Raw genomic sequence first — 17608 nt, forward strand, 5'->3', positions numbered from 1 at the left:
GAATGCCCTGAAAATGTGAAGGGAGCTGTTAGAGGAGTTATTTTTGGGCGTCAGATGCCACAAGACTATATTGCAAATTAAAATAAAGCTTAATGACACTCATTTGGCATTATAAGCACATTTTTAGCAAGCAAGTTATTTCTGGAGAATTCATCAGCTAAATAATTATAGGGACTTGTTCATTTGATCTAGATATAAAGTTGCTTGACCAAAGATGTTTACATGAAAAGGATTTAGATTCTCAGTGTTATTTGGTCATTTAATATATGGCATTTATTGAATAATTTGTTTTTTATATGTTGTTTTATTTTATCTGTTGCTAGTAAATAAGATGGAATATGAAACTTTTTGGAGGAATGTGGACAGTAGAGGAACATGGAACTGCTGCTTTCCTCCTTTGTTCTGTTTTGGGTTTGTAAAAAATATACTCATCAACTTTATATTCAGCAATTTAAGTAATTTTATCCTGTTTTGTTGTGGGATCAAGATGTACCAGAGTTTTGATTCTCAGATTGTAAAGGAATATGTTTGATCAAAAGGAATGATTGTCTTTGAAAGCTTGATTAACTTTTCAAACTGACATGTTACATTACTCCAATCATGTTTGGTGCTCTGAAAGTTGATTGGAAAACAGGTTCTTATAATTCCATCCACAGATTTATGCTACAGTCCATGTGACAGCACTTGTAAATGAGGGTTTTCCTAAATTGACTGTAATGTCACGTCAAACTATTTGTTTTTGCTAGGTGATAATATTAAAAACAGATTAAGAGAGAATTGGGTCCAAATGATAAAACTATTAAAACTAAACTCATATTTTAGTTTATAGTTCATTCACTAGCCACTAGAGGGAGCACAGTACCAACATCATCATCTGGGTAAATTATAGAGGAGATTCAAATGGGCGGGTAACTGTTGAAAACCCTTGAGTATTATTTATTGCATATGAAGCAACAGGAGTTGTAAGATTTAAATAGCACAGATAACGCGTTTTTATTCTCCTGAAATCCGTGCTCAATTTGAGAAAAAAAATGACATTTGAGGTGTCAAGGACGTGACATTTGACAAAATTATTATTTGACATTTGTTATAATAATAATTTTTTAAAAATCTGAAATCGAATGAAAATAAATATTTTCCATTTATTTCTGTCTGGCATCTTGTTTGAAGGAGGACTGAACATCCAGGGATGGGACGGCTATAGAAACAAACATTAAAAGAGACAACGTAAGAAAAATATCTGTTGTTCATGAAAGTGTCAAATAGCCTATTACAACTAAAAATTATTAACTGGTGTTAAAAAATCCAGTGTGTTCTACACACACTAACCAGCAGCTTGCCCTAGGTCTGCCAAGTCAGTGTCAGTCAGCCCAATGAGCTGGTAGTTTAGCTGAATTCATCTTCACCTCCAGCTAATGACCAACATAGTCAAAACCATATAAAAACAGAAGGGTAACACAATCGCGATGTACAGTAACTTCACATTTGTGCTATAGACGGACAATTAGGCAACCAGTAGTCTATTGAATATTTGATGTTAGTTTATAGGCTAATAATATGATGGTTCATGATCATAATCAATCAGAGTTTAATCTGATGACGTAACAAAGATATTGTCGTATAAAACAAACTCTGTTTTATCACTGAGATCTTTTAAAAGTATGCTATTTACGGTTTCAATTCAAGACCTGTGGCAAATGTTCGTAAAGTCGGCCCCTCCTCTGCCCCCTCTCTCGGAAATAAACCCAGTTTTGCTACAAATTTACTCTATATTTGGTGTTGGTCTGATGTCTATGCTGGGGCGTAAAGGAAGAGGAGGAGGGCAGAGACCGCACAAACCGCCGGTGTCCCAGTAGAAGAGCGATAAACGCCTGTATCCACTCACCCGTTACCCGAGATGGAGAAAACTTATTTCAAACTCTTCAGCTTATGGATTTATTGTGTGATTGTATTCCTAATTGATGCTGGACTAGGTAACGTTACGTCCCGTCTTTTTAGTTTTCTCTTAATCTATAGCTTTTTTCCTATAACAACTTTTCTGTCTTGTCTGATCGCATTTTGATATATTTTATCTTATTTTGACACAGCCAATTATGTCTGCTGACGTGACTCTGCTGACAGAGGATGAATGAATATGTTTAATTTTGACTGTCAGATATTTTGCCACTTTCTTTCATTTTATCCGAACACACTTCTTTCTTTCTTTCTTTCTTTCTTTCTTTCTTTCTTTCTTTCTTTCTTTCTTTCTTTCTTTCTTTCTTTCTTTCTTTCTTTCTTTCTTTCTTTCTTTCTTTCTTTCTTTCAAACAGAAACCATAAAGCAACATTATCACTAAATGGACCCACATTTTACCCAGTATTAAACTTTGGCATGTGTGTACTATGCACTTTCAGTTATACCTTGAATTTCTGATAGATCAGGTCTGATAAAAGTCAGTATATGTGACCTTTATAAAATGTTCTTAAAATCTTCTTTTTGTCAAATGTTTTGTCTGATACATGCTGGTAATGCTGATCGTTTAATTCCCCTACAAATGGAGGCAAATGAAACTGATCATATGTTAATGATTAGACATGTTTTTGTTTCTATAAGCCTGCAGGCTGCCAGTTTAAATGCAGTTTAATCCAGTTGGAAATCAAAAATGTGCATTTTTCTTTCTCTTCCATGCAGGCTCCAACATCTGTACTTCTCGAGGAGCCAGCACATGTCAGCAGTGCCTGGCAGTGCATCCTACCTGTGCCTGGTGCTTTCAAGAGGTGTGGTGCTCTACAATAATTTATGACTGAGCTGAAACATGTTTAGATTTTAATACAGTATTAAGATTCCTGCATGGTAGAAAGCTGTATGATTGATAGTATAATCAAACGTTCAGTCAGTCTTAGTGGATTTTTAAAAAATATATATATATAGATCAGCGATATCTTAGTATGCTAATGCTCAGATCATGACTCAGTGGAGATTAAATAGGCTGGATAAGACTTAAATACACTACCTCATCTCTGAGTCAAGGATTTGTTTTGTCTTATTTCATGACAAAACAGATTTTTGCAACTTTAAATCAATTAGAACAATGAATTGTTTCTCAAGACTTATGGTTTTACCGTCACCACTACTATCCACCACATGGTTTCCAGTTTAGTCAATGACAATGACAATGCAACCGAAGTAGCGACAGATCTTTTCTTCTGTGTTGCAATCCGAGTGAAGCAGATTATCAGAAAAAAAAAAGGGGGATTTAAATCTATCAATTTGGTTGCTGGATGGATGGTGGAAGACCGGAATGTGAGCTTATGGAGAAGTCCAGCATATATCACCAAAGAGAAGTCTGCCGTTGCAAAGGAAGAGTTTTGACATTCAATTAATTCCAACAAAGTTTTAAAAGAATTAGCCTAAATACGCAAGTATAAATTGTTTACAATAAGATTAATAAAATGCTTTTAGCAAATAGATTTAGAAAAAATCATTACATGCCAACTTAAAGAGGATGTCTTATGGAAAACAGTTGTTTTCAATGACTATGTTTAAGCCTCAACCATTGAATCATTATGAAGAGGACAAAGGATTTCTCTGTGTTGTTACCGTCAAAACTTTTTTCAAAACTTTTGTCCTTATCTCATATAAAAGTGTGAGTCATGTATTACAGTTTAGGAAGTAAAATGACGGCTGTTTCCTTAGCTGTAAAAAGGAAATCCACTAGATTGTCAATGTTTTGGTACAAAAATATTGGCTTAACCATTAGCCTGACTTAGGAGGCAGGACTACCTTCTTTTTTTAACCAATGGCAGACGAGGCGAGGAGTGTTTGATTTGTTTTTCCGTAATTCTATTTACCGCAGAAATATTTTTTAAGTGTCCTGTACCAGTATAACTGTGTACCAAATGCTTATCAGGATTTTGGACAAGATGTGCCTGGCTCTTCCCGATGTGACCTGAAGAAGAACCTCATCGAGGCAGGATGCAGGAGAGGAGCTCTGGAGTATCCCACCAGCAAAATGCATGTGACGGAGAACAAGGATCTCAGTGACAAGGCCTCTGGATCCACCACCGACGTCACCCAGATCCAACCTCAGAGCATGCAAATCTCTCTAAGACCTGGTGAGTTCATCAACCCTAAAACGAATGACCGCAAATTACACGTTCTTCCATTAGAACGAATTGTTACTCTGGCGTTTCACAGATGATTCCCAGGTCTTCACGCTGAAAGTCCGTCAGGTTGAGGACTACCCTGTGGACTTGTATTATCTGATGGACCTGTCCTACTCCATGAATGACGACTTGTCTCAGTTGCGACGGCTGGGGCAAGGCCTGAGTGAAGAGATGAGCAAAACCACCAGTAATCTGCGCATGGGCTTTGGGGCTTTCGTGGATAAACCCGTGTCCCCGTACATGTACATCTCCCCCCAAGAGGCCGTGTTAAATCCCTGTTACTCGTGAGTGAAGACATATATTTACATGTTGAACATAAGCATTACAGATGATAGGTGTTTATTACAAACATGTAATTGGGGGGTGTGCTTGTTAGCTGACAGAATCTGATATTTATTATCTTTAGTCACCCTGTTATTATGGTTGAAGTGTCTCTATTTTCTGAGTTACATACAAAATAAGTATTACACTGTAGGCTGTTTTGAATAGCTTGAATGTTGTGACTCATTTGTGCCAGCAAAGGTGAATGACCAACACTACCCATTGGTTTGGCATGGTTACACAGTTACCAGTATTAGTAGAAGCCCATATTTCAACTTCCTGAACCTTCTCATCATTCTCATGTTAATTTCTGGTCTTTAAATATTTCTCTATTATATATGCTAGAATTCCGTACAAATGCCAGCCTCAGTTTGGCTACAGACACGTTCTGTCTCTGACGGAGGAGGTGGGCCGCTTTACAGAGGAAGTGAAGAAACAAAAGGTGTCCCGGAACAGGGACGCCCCAGAGGGAGGCTTCGACGCCATCATACAGGCAGCCGTGTGCAAGGTTGAAGTGGCACCTTTATAAGTATTTTTGGCCTACTGTCACTTTGACCTCTCTTATTTGATCATTTTTGTCTTTCCCAGGATAAAATTGGTTGGAGAGCAGGTGCATCTCACTTACTGGTTTTCACCACAGATGCCAAGACACATGTGGCACTGGATGGGCGCTTGGCGGGAATTGTGCGACCCAATGACGGCCAATGCTATGTGGGAACAGATAACATCTACAATATGTCTACAACTATGGTAGTGATATTCTGCTGATCTTTTTAAGTACTTTTCCTCAAAAGTTCAGTTGGAATATATAGACAAAACATAAATGTTGATGGAATATTTAGTATTAGACACACTATAAAGTGTACAGCATATGACCTTTAATTATGCATTCTAACATTTTTCTCAGGACTACCCATCACTGGCATTAATCACAGAGAAAATGTCAGAGAACAATATAAATCTCATCTTTGCTGTGACTAGCCATGTGGAATCACTTTATAAGGTAAGAAGGTTATTAAATGTTACCATAAATCAACATGGTAAATGTCTGATAAGATTTTTAAGGACACTTTCAAAGACTTCTCCTCTATCCATTGTAGAACTACAGTGAGCTGATCCCTGGCACTGCAGTGGGAACGCTGTCCGAGGATTCTCATAACGTCATCCAGCTGATCCAGGATGCATACGCTGTAATGTCCCTTTTTACATTTGCCAAAATAAATTTCTGGGTTCAATACAACTGAAGGGACAATTCACTCTTGACATGATGGGCTTTTAATAAAACTTGGCTGTCTATGCAGTTGAAACATCAAAAGTTTTTTGAAATCGGTGCTGAATGACTAGAGAAAACAGAAAAAGGGTTGTGCCGTTCCCTTTTGCCAAAACTTCAACATCCAAATTTTGGTTCCACCCTCTATCGATCCGACTGTACATGGGCTGGAATACAAAAATGCAGAAGTTGAATCTGTAATTTTTACAAAAGTCCTGGAGCTGTCAAAAGTCCTGCATCAACTGGCGGACCTTTGCTGACAAATAAACAGATAAAAACTGGGTGCAGGTAACACAGAGAAAGAGTTCACATTGTTCAGTCAAAATTAATGTTGTTTACAACAAAAAATAATGTGATTTTTGTTTCAAAAATGAGTTAAAAAAGATTTTCTGTGGTTATTCAAATTATGCCACATATGCTATCAATAAAGTTGTACTTGTGTTGAACCTGGAACATTCCTTTAAAAGGCTTTACTTCATTCACATGTCTGTGGTCACTGATCTATTGTTTGCTGTTGTGTTTGTGTTTGTGTTACAGAAACTGCGCTCTAAGGTTGAGCTGGAGCTCTTGAATGTCCCGGAAGAGCTCAGTCTGACATTTAATGCCACATGTCTCAATGGAGAGGTCATACCTGGGCTAAGATCCTGCTCTGGCCTCAAAAGAGGAGATACCGTCAGTATCCTCTTCTGTTTTTTTTTTGTTTTTTTTTGGCACTTTCTTTCCATCGCTCTAATTTTCTCCATCCATCTCATTCGATTCTCATTTGTTTATTTATTCTCCATATTAAATTCCTGGTGTTGCTTAACCAAAAAAACTTATTATAAAACTCCCCAAGAGTAAATTCGGTCCCTTCCTTCACTTTCAGTCGTATACTCACTCTGATGGTTTGACATATTCCACAAATAAGGAGGAGCACAGGAAATGTCCTTCCTAATGTGCAATCATCTGCCTTCCTTGATAAATGAGTTGCATAAAATATTGTGGTTTCACTCCCTTCCTTGTAAATGGTTAACTGTAAAAACGTACACACATACAGAACAAGTGGGTGTAACTGTGCCATTACTCATTTTGCTGAGTGTGTCTAGGCATCAGACTTGCCTGTTTCCTGTTCTCTGTCGTACTGCTCTGACTCACACCACCCAGCCTTCAGTTCAGACTGTCTGTCATTCCAACACAGTCACTGTCAACAATGGAAGGATAAGACTCACATATGTCATGTACATGATGGCTAAACATCCACACAAGAAATATAAATATATTATAAATAAAATATATTGAAAGTATAATTTTATTTTTCAACTATTATATTATATTATATTATATTATATTATATTATATTATATTATATTATATTATATTTTTCTCAAAAAAATAGTCTTCAAATGGAGAATTAAAAAAAATTGCATTATTGTGGCAGATGTGTAACATATTGAAGTGACATTATTATATATTTTAGCTAATTTTAAATATAATAGTAAATTATTTAGTATTTTTAATACTAAATAAAGTTTGTTTTATTTAAATATAATTGAATATACACTACCATTTAAAAGTTTAGGGTAGTTTTTGAAATAAGTCTTTTATGCTCACCAAGGGAGCATTTATTTGATCCAAAATACAGTAAAAACAGTGATATTTCAGGATTCTTTAATTAATTAAAAGCAGCATTTATTTGAAATAGAAACTTTTTGTAACAATGTAAAAGTCTATTCCGTCACTTTTGATCAATTGATTAAGTATTAATAAATAAATTAAAATTGTACTGACCCCAAACTTTTGAACAGTAGTGTGAGCGTAGTCCCACAGTTCTAATTTGTAATGTATAACAATAATTCATGTTTTTGAACACTGGTGCTCTGTAACAACCCTGCATTTCCTCAATATATCCTTTACAGGTGTCCTTTAGCGTCGAAGCTCGGGCCAGGGGCTGTCCCAAGGCGAAGCGAAAGACCTTTACCATCAAACCAGTGGGCTTCAAAGACACCTTGCAGATCACAGTCAACTTTGAGTGTGAGTGTAAATGCCAAGCTAAGGCAGAGCCCGACAGTCCCGTTTGTCACCACGGCAACGGCACCTATGAGTGTGGAATCTGCCTGTGTAACCCGGGACGATTGGGTCCCAGGTGTGAGTGTGCAGAAGGGGACTACAGCCCCACCGAGCAGGACGCCTGCACCGGGCCGGACAAAGTGATCTGCAGCAGCCGTGGAGACTGCGTGTGCGGCCAATGCGTGTGTCACAATAATGATTTTGGCAAGGTGTGGGGGAAGAGGTGTGAGTGTGACGATTTCAGCTGCCTGCGGTACAAAGGAGAGCTCTGCTCAGGTAAGACATGATTTGGGGCCAGAGGAAGCTAGATGTACTTTGTTGACTGTGATAGTGTTTTGTTATTAGACTATTGGTTTATAAATGGATGTGACATTAACAGTATGGAGTACCACAAGGCTCAGTACTAGGACCGTTGCTTTTCACCCTGTACATGCGACCCTTGGGAGATTTTATTAGGAAACATGGGGTTATTTTTTTTACTATTATGCTGATAATACTAAGCTCTTTTTTGGTTTTCAGAGGTTTTAATAATTATAAAGGCAAAATGTATAAAATGCAGTGGCATTTGCAAACAAATTATTCTAGACCTGTTTTATGATTAGACACTGAGAACTACTCTGAATGATGTTCTTGCATTTTTATTCTCCTGCCAACAACTCTGATAATATAACGGACGACTATAATGAGTAAATTTTTTTACTCTTTATACTTTCGGTCTTATGGACTTAAAATGGCGTGTCTGTTTAGTTCATGAGACCGTAGGGTGTCACATTGGTCATTTTAGGTTTTAGAAGGGTGCACTCAAGCACCCCCCTTTGCGGTTGATATGCGCCCACAATGCACACTTTTGCCGAGCCCGCACTGAAGCGAGCTCTGCTGCAGACTTCTACCAGACAGTCAAAACGGCGTTTACGTCACGAAAGTGCGGACTCGTCGGAAGACCGGGAGTGTTTAGGGTGCCATTTGGGACAGGGCCAATGTAGTTTGATTCTCAGACGAATGATTCTTATGAGTCGGTTCTTTTTTGTGAATAAAGAACATACAGTTTAGCCAATGTGGTCTGATTTCCGAACAAATTACTCTTATGAGTTTGTTTGTTTTAGTGAATCAAAAATGTACAGTACAAGTGTAGTCTGATTCCACAAGAAATTATTTTTATGAACTGTTCTTTTTAGTGAATCAAACAAATACAGTTTAAAATGTACTTTATGATGTTTTATTAACAAAGTGGTAGTTACTGTCTTTTTGTTCGTGTGAAACGACTTTTTTTTATAATAATTTTATTTTAAAAAAAGAATAAATATAATATTACCCTTTTTTTTTTTTTAGATCATGTAGTTCATTATATAGACATATAGACATGTTTTACTAACGTTTGACATTCGGAAAGTGTCTGAATATTTTTGTTTTCACTTTAAAATCTTACAAAGGTCTTTTTTCGCAATCATTTGCTTGTATAATGTGCTGGTGTAATATTTTTTTTTAAATAATGTCACTCGGTTTAATATTTTGTCAAATAATGCAAAGACACTCATACATTTTAAGTGTGACTTAAGGGTCCACATACTTTTTAGGGCTACTGCATCTCAGCCTTGACTAACTCGCAACCAGCAGGATAAAGGCTCTGCTTTTCACAGCCTGTTATTTTGTACAAAAGTCTTTCTTTACGAGTAAGATTCTCGGTTCCCTGCCTCACATCACCTCAAAGGAATTACCTACAACAACACTAAAACGTCTCGTGCGTTAGTCGAGAACAAGCTCTTCTTATAAATAAACATGCTCTGTGGGACTTGGCAGGCTAAACCATGTGTTGACCTATTTGAGACGTGTGCTTGTTCTTTAGACGAGGTGCTGATGTTCCACTGGGGCGCGTTTGAGTTGGAATGGCCGAATAGTTTATGTAAAATTACAAAATACTGTAGTGGACCTCTTGAAGTTGTGTACCTCCTGGAAGGGGGTTGGTTTCTCGCTTAAGCAGAACCAGATCTCAGTATTCGTGATTCCAAAAGATTTCAGTGTACCTTTGAGGTCTTCAACTGAAAAAATTTTAGTCTCTTAAATCTACAAGAAGTTTCTTAAAGCCTGAATAGCATATCCCCAGAGGCCCAACGTTATCCAGAAAATGCCTTTCTTGCGTTGTCACACATGTATGATGTCATTGAACCAAAAATAGCCCAGTGAGGGAGTAAAGTAGTGTTTGGGTTGATGTGAAGGGTTTGTATTGTTTTTCAGTGGGAAGAATAATTACATGCATTACAATGTTCTTTTTTTGCATTTGGTTAGCCATTGTTTTTTTTCCATTTTGTTTTTGATTTAGCTGCATCAGTGTTTTCAACCAAAATCCCTGATCACTCATAAACACTGTTTTGCTAAGGCATTGTAATCTCCTACACAAACATGCACACCGCCACAAATGTGTTTATAATTATAACTGTATATCACGCACAATGGGGCTCTGCATTCTGCCATTGAATGTCAAGTGAATTATAGTATATAGCCTAATGCTTATCATATTAATTCTGTCACATCCCTGACATTCACCAGCACCAGATGTCCATTTTTAGAAAACTGTGTGATTAAAAAAGATACATGAATCTGTTTGACAACAGTTAAGCATGATTTCCAGTGGGGAATTTAGTTTGTGAACCATGGAAAGCCTCCGCATAATATTTGGTAATAATGTGGAATGTACAAATCCTTACATGAGGATCTTTTATAGGCTCAAGTTCAATCTAACCATTACATAATGGGAGTGAACATTATTAATCCTTAAAAGCATTCTTGCAAGAGTCAAACATGCAGTACAGCCGTGTGGAATCGTCTCACTTATTTCCGTCTTTGTGTTATTTTTTTCCTTTCATGGCTCATTCTAGGTCATGGCACTTGTTATTGTGGGTTTTGCCAGTGTGATCCAGACTGGAAGGGGGAGAACTGCAATTGTTCTACTCGTACAGACACCTGTATGTCCAGCTTGGGGCTGTTGTGCAGCGGTCGTGGTCAGTGTGTGTGTGGGAGCTGTGAGTGCACTCAGCCTGGGGCCTACGGCTCCACCTGCGACAAATGCCCCACCTGCCCTGACGCCTGCACCCTGAAAAAGTGAGCATAATAGCTTACTACCATTCTACTCTTTCTGCAGTGTGTGTATATGCTTTGCACAGTATAAAATACTAAAAGGATTAAGATATTAAAATAACAATTTGGATTTCTAATTGGATGGCAGTCATTGCATTAAACATGCAATATGATAAGGTCATGTGACCACAATATAGCATTATACTATTTGAAATGCTTATTTTGCATAATACATTCTGTTTAATATACTAAAAAATTGTATAGTATGGAAGTACAAAGTTTATACTACACAGTATTCAGTACGCCAGTGGTTCTCAACCATGGGGTTATTTTTATTCCCCCTGTCAACCACTTCTTTATTTTGAAGAAGAAGAACTAGTATTCCATTCAAACATAGCAAGTTTCTGTCATCTTTATTTAAGTTAAAAAAAATGTACGTCTTTAAAAAATTTTCTCTCTCCAGGGACTGTGTAGAGTGTAAGCACTTTAAGAGGGGGAAACTCTTCGATGATGACACCTGCACTCGAATCTGCAGAGATGAAATCAGTCTGGTGGATGATCTGGGTACCATTATTACATTCAATTTGTTATAGATAATAACCAAAACATTGGTAATTTAATGAACAACAATAATACAAAATATTATTATTATAATTAAATCAGTGCCAGCTTTTTGTAACCCTCTGTTACTCTACAGTGTTCCATGATAAGAATGCAGTAAATTGCACCTATAAGGATGAAGATGACTGTGTGCAAAGGTTTCAGTACTATGAGGACAACAGTGGCAAATCCATCTTGTCTCTAGTTAAAGAGCCAGGTAACACCATTTCACTGCTCTCACTGCTAAAAAAAAAACTGTTTATCGGTGTTTACTGTGTTTCAAATGCAAGTCTCCATCTTTTTACAAAGATGGTTTGAGAAGATAAAAAGAAAGTATATTATTCAGAGGACTAGTGCTTATTGTATTTTTGGATATTAGAGATTTTAGAACATAGGACATAGTTTATAGGTGTTTGTGTAAGCGTATGTACGTGTAGGTGTATGTGCAGAGTGTCACGGCTGTAAATTCAGGAGCCCGCAGTGAGAGTCTGCTGCTCTGCTTTAATGGACACACATGTGGAACATGGGCTCTATTAGTGGCACACACATCTCCAAAACCCAGGGAGCACCCCACCTTGTAAAAACATACCGCAATAAACAACATCCAAGCTACTGAAGAACCTGCTGACACAGTGTAATTCCCACTGGGACAGGAATGGTTCAGACAGGAAGCAAAGAGACAGACTCGGGACAATATAAGAGAGCTTACAGATTTTTTTTTGAAAATTCTGAAAAAAAGGGAAATCAAGGTACATAAACACCACCGTTCAAAAGTTTAGGGTCAGTAAAGACTGTCAATTTTTTTTGCGTTTATCAGCTGGAAAAAATTTTTTCTGAAAGTGACTCCAACGATATTGTTTCTCTGTTCCAAAATGGCAAGCCGTTTTAACATTTAATCCTTAAGACGTAGAAGTACCTATTTTCATGCTACTATTGTTTAGATACTAGTATCTATTCCTTTAGGTATTAGTACTTATTAGGTACTAGTGCTTATTCTTTAGGGACTAGTACCTTTTTAAAAGGTACTAGCCCTTATTCATTAGATGCTAGTTCTTATTTATTAGATATTAATACCTAATAAATAGATACTAGTACATTTTAGGGATAAAATTTTGCCATAGTGTCGTTGTGGACTGTGCTTTTCTTTTATGTTTAAAACGATTTTTAAAACTATATCTTTATTGTTATCATTATAGTTATCGTCCCTGGTGTGAATGAGAATTTAGAGACTTAAATTTTCTTTTTAAATCTTACCACCCCAAACTTTTGACCAGTAGTGTAATTAAAAGTAAACACACTTAGTTCTGAAATTTTGCCTGTTATATGAAAGATTTAAAAACATCTCTAACCACATTTATTTTCCTGTGTACTAGACTGCCCTAAAGGCCCTGATATCTTGGTGGTGCTCCTGTCAGTAGCTGGTGCCATCTTGTTCTTGGGTCTGGCCGCCCTGCTTATCTGGAAACTGCTTATCACCATCCATGATCGCCGTGAATTTGCCAAGTTCGAGGAGGAGCGGGCACGTGCCAAGTGGGAAACGGTTAGTGAAGTGTAAAAATACTCACAAAATACACTATGTGCATACTGCTGTACATTTCAGACAGAAGCTAAGTCATCAAAGACTTTAGGATACATAGCAAAACACATTTTCACTCACACACCCCTCTGTTTAATGTAAAAAGCTCAAATTACTGTGTCTAAGTAGCTTGGTGAACTATAGATGTTGGCAGGATGGTTTTACTGTTTCAGTGGCATGCTGTTTTCCCCCTCAGAACAAAGGAAACGCCTCCGTACCCTTGGGCAAGTTTTGTTTTAAATTATCCAATGCTAATTAGGCTTTCCCCCATGAGGTCTCGGGCCACATGTGAACTCTCTGATCCTTTCACTGCAGAGTTCCCCACTTAAACTTGACCACTTAACCAGCTAACAAAAATATGTTCCAAGAACGTTTTGCTAACATTCCCATTTAGTTACTGAAACGTTATTTTTGAATGTTCTCTAAACTTCTAGTTTATTGCAGTCGCCCTGAATCAATAATTGTATCCTTTAAAACTCATCTTTGATAATCAAAATGACATATTCAAGTTTTTTTCCTGTAAAGATTATTTTGTCATGCCTTTAAATAGCTTAAATGTATATAACCCTTGCTTTATTTAGTATACGCGGATCTTTAAATATGCAAATTAGTCTCCGCCTCCACTCAATCACACCAGCTCGGATACCTGATCCAGAGCCATAGAGATGGCTCTGACCTGATCCATTCGGTCAACTGTAGTAAATGCTACATAATGGCAAGTGGAAATATTGGTTTAATTCAGCCATATGTTTGAACTAGAAACTGATTCAGAAGAAGAAGTGGAAGAGTTAATTATACAGGGTCGTCTACAAGTCTGTCAGAATGGTAATGCGTTTTATGTATCACTCTCTATGTCGGACACATAGCGGTAATTGATATGATTACCTTTTGCTTGACTATCAAACAGCTAATAATGTGTTGCTAATCTTACACAAACGATGTTCCCGTTCGCCATCTCAAAGTCAGACAGCTGCCTTCTAAAAAAAATCTGTATCCTTAGAAATGCTTTGAACAGCATAGAAAGTCAGTGGAGAAAGGCATATAGTTTATCATAACATTGTAATACAGGCTACATCATATATATAATACACCCGATATATTGCTGTATTCAATTTTTCCTGTCCCTTCTCAAAGGGTTTCTTATACTCAATGATAAGAAAAGCCCCATCCCGCATGTTGATGGGATTGGTTACACGTTTGTGAAGGTTGGAAACAGGGGCAGGGGAGTCATACAAGTTGAGGATCCAAATGCAGTTTATTAGAGTAATCCAGAATCATAATCAAACACAGGCAAAGGGTCAAGCACAGGAAGGCAGTCCAAACAAACAACCAAACAAACAAACAGGCAGGCAGGCAGGCAGGGGTCAGAGGCAAAAAGGGAATCCAAGAAACAAGTCAGAAATCCAAGAACCAAGAGACAAGAGACAATAAAACCAGGTAGAATGCTCAGAGACGCAGTGTAACAACATACATGGCAACATACAAACTTTGCAATGAGTGATAGGGTGAACCAGGCTTATATGGGGTGAGCTAAACAAGATAATGAGACAATGTGATAATGGATGAAGAGTCCGGGCAGTGAGTTATGGGAAATGTTGTTTGTGAGGGAATGACAATAGTCTGATGTGGAGTGCCCTCTGGTGGCTCTCAAGGGCACTCCAGCTGGTGACCATTACAGGCGATTTCAAACTCTCTTTGATATTCAGCAATGGTGCCGACAAATTAATTTGCACATGGTTTGTCTTAAAGCATATTAAAAACACCACATTGACATATAAACAACATAAAAAACTTGATTTGCACCACAGGGGGTCTTTAAACATTTGAAAATTTAGTTATGCGAACATTAAAGGTGCTCTAAGCGATGTCACACATTTTTTAGGCCAAAACATTTTTTGTCACATACAGCAAACATCACCTCACTATCCGTTAGCTGCCTGTCCCCTGAACACACTGTAAAAAAACGCGGTCTCTGCAGACACCATAGGCTCCACAAACGGCAACAAAAACAGACTGGGCTAACCCGCACAACTAAAGATAACAAACTGTTCCAGCCAATAACCGACAAGAAGGATTTGGGGTGTGGTTTGGGGGGTTAGTGCGCGGTTGAGGATGAGGGAGGGTCTAGCTAGCCTCCATTTTGTTTGACAATACTTTAAACGTCAACAAAAAGTGACGTCACCCAACATCACTTAGAGCACCTTTAAAGGGATAGTTCACTTTGAAATTAATTTTTGGTATGTTTTAGCTTACCTCAAGGGCATCCAAGATGTAGGTGTCTTTTTTTCCGCAGTAGTTTCAATTTTGATATTTTTAGGTCAAACCGTTCTTGTCTGTCAGTCATATAATGCAGGTCGATGGTCACTGTCTCAAAGAGCATGCACAGAGTCCAAATTAAAACAATTCCCCGTCGTCCAAATTAAACAATTCCCCATCGTAAGTACACATTGATGGCCTAAGACACGAAACGAGCGGTTTGTGTGAGAAAACGAACAGTATTTATATCGTTTTTACCTCTTATACGCAGCCATGTCGAAGTGATCTGATCTGACGTGTACGCAGACTGGTGCATAGATATATACACTAGATGTCGCCTTAAAGACATTCGTTCCAATGAACTGCCGTAGACAAGGCGACATCTAGTGTGTATATATCTATGCACCAGTCTGCGTACACGTCAGATCAGATCACTTGGACGTGAATGTGTACAAGAGGTAAAAACGATATAAATACTGTTCGTTTTCTCACACAAACCGCTCGTTTCGTGTCTTAGGCCATCAATGTGTACTTACGATGGGGAATTGTTTCATTTGGACGACGGGGAATTGTTTTAATTTGGACTCTGTGCATGCTCTTTGAGACAGTGACCATAGACCTGCATTATATGACTGACAGACAAGAACGGTTTGACCTAAAAATATCAAAATTGAAATTACTGCGGAAAAAAAGACACCTACATCTTGGATGCCCTTGAGGTAAGCTAAAACATACCAAAAATGTATTTCAAAGTGAACTATCCCTTTAAGGGAACATTTTAGCATTTTGCAAACATGATGGGAATGTTGCTTTTGAATGTTCTCTAAACAAGTGTTAACATTCAAAAAATGTTAGACGAACGTCCAACTAAAAAGTCTCAGAAAAAAGTCCCATGAAGGATGTATAAATATCAACATTTTAAGATTTTTTTTAAGACCAGATAACTCTGAATGATGTGAATGTTCTATTAATGTTACTGGAAGAATGTTTGCTCATAACTTTGAGAGAACCTAGACTGGAAAAAATTCACACTGACTTTTTTTATTCTGACATTTTTATTCTTGTAGGGACACAACCCTCTCTACAAAGGTGCCACATCAACATTCACAAACATCACATATCGAGGGAAGGACTGACCGCCAGAGAGCAGAGGATGAACTGGACAGCGTTCATACATTTATATGGTTTAAAAGTGTTTCCTTCGAAGTTTCTTTTCATTTTAACTTTCTTCGAAGTTCGCTTTAATTGCGCAAATTGAACACGAACAGGAAACGGTTGTACATATTTTGTTGTTGTACATATGTAAAGTCAAAAATGGCACCTCTGTGGAAGTCTTTCTGTTTGTCACTGGATGAATGAATCTTTACATTTGCTTCTTACATGACTATCTGTCAGCACTGTGTTGTCACACATACGACAAACCATTTCCTTCCTCTCTCTGATCCGTCACTCTGTGTAGTGACAAATATGAATGATAAAAGGCCTGAGCGATCTTTCCAACTACTGATAGCCTGTGGTAACACTGAATCCCTCATCGTGAACATGAAATATTCTAAGCTGTTCTATTCGTTGTGGTTATAGCTATATTAATATTATGCATCTACAATATCTTAGAGGTAGCTTTATCACACTGGCCTTTAGTATGCAGTTTTGGTTGGATTGTATAAAAATGTAAAAAGAATTGCAAAAGTTTTATGTCTAGCATTTTTACTAAATATACACCAAATATACACAATGTAATTATTTGTCTGGCTGAATGACCTTAAAAGACAAAAAGTACCTCACAGCTCAAGTGCACAAAAAGTATAACAGTGCTCTCTAATATATGAAATCTTGGGATTTCTCTTTTTGTGCTGCCAGACATGTCACATAATATATGTTTTGTGTTAGTTAAGTAGTTAACCAGAAATGAATAAATATTTGTCAAATGTTTTATATATATATATATAATAAATTGTATGTGATACACTTAAGTGTTATGTCATTACCTATCGTAATATCTAGTGATGCCACATACTTAAATCTTAAAAGCAATAAACAAAAACATAAATTTAACATGATATATTCTATGTATCAATGTTTTATTGCTAATATTAATGTTTTAATGTTTCATGCTAAGTTTAGTCTGGTTAAAATGTATTATTAACATTATTTTAATTACTATTAATTGATATTAATTTAATAATATTTAATAATGACTAATTCTATATTCAAATTCCTTTGCTGTGCGAAGGTTTCCGTGGATGTGACTCTGTTATATGTGTTTAACTACAGCACCACCTACTGGACTGATGTTACAAACACAACTCTAGTGATTTTGTT

General features: G+C 37.2%; 1 protein-coding gene across 1 annotated transcript; it reads left to right on the forward strand.

The window, feature by feature from the left end:
• The first annotated feature begins 1797 nt into the window (after positions 1-1797).
• On the forward strand, positions 1798-17254 carry itgb3b (integrin beta 3b). Its single transcript, XM_082152016.1, has 15 exons — positions 1798-1973; positions 2671-2756; positions 3890-4094; positions 4177-4429; positions 4812-4974; positions 5055-5216; positions 5374-5469; positions 5567-5656; positions 6274-6408; positions 7632-8058; positions 10656-10878; positions 11318-11418; positions 11552-11671; positions 12828-12994; positions 16354-17254. The coding sequence occupies exons 1-15, from the start codon at positions 1898-1900 to the stop codon at positions 16420-16422; spliced, it is 2373 nt and encodes a 790-aa protein (XP_082008142.1). The 5' UTR covers positions 1798-1897; the 3' UTR covers positions 16423-17254.
• Positions 17255-17608: the final 354 nt, after the last annotated feature.

Source organism: Leuciscus leuciscus, assembly GCF_965113295.1.
Source record: "Leuciscus leuciscus genome assembly, chromosome: 21".
Classification (NCBI taxonomy): domain Eukaryota; kingdom Metazoa; phylum Chordata; class Actinopteri; order Cypriniformes; family Leuciscidae; genus Leuciscus; species Leuciscus leuciscus.

Excerpts from the sequence above, each read along its gene's own strand:
- itgb3b (XM_082152016.1), top strand. The coding sequence starts at position 1,898 with ATGGAGAAAACTTATTTCAAACTCTTCAGCTTATGGATTTATTGTGTG. Across the intron at positions 5,217-5,373 it reads ACAATATGTCTACAACTATG|GACTACCCATCACTGGCATT; the intron begins GTAGTGATATTC and ends CATTTTTCTCAG. Across the intron at positions 11,672-12,827 it reads GTCTCTAGTTAAAGAGCCAG|ACTGCCCTAAAGGCCCTGAT; the intron begins GTAACACCATTT and ends CCTGTGTACTAG.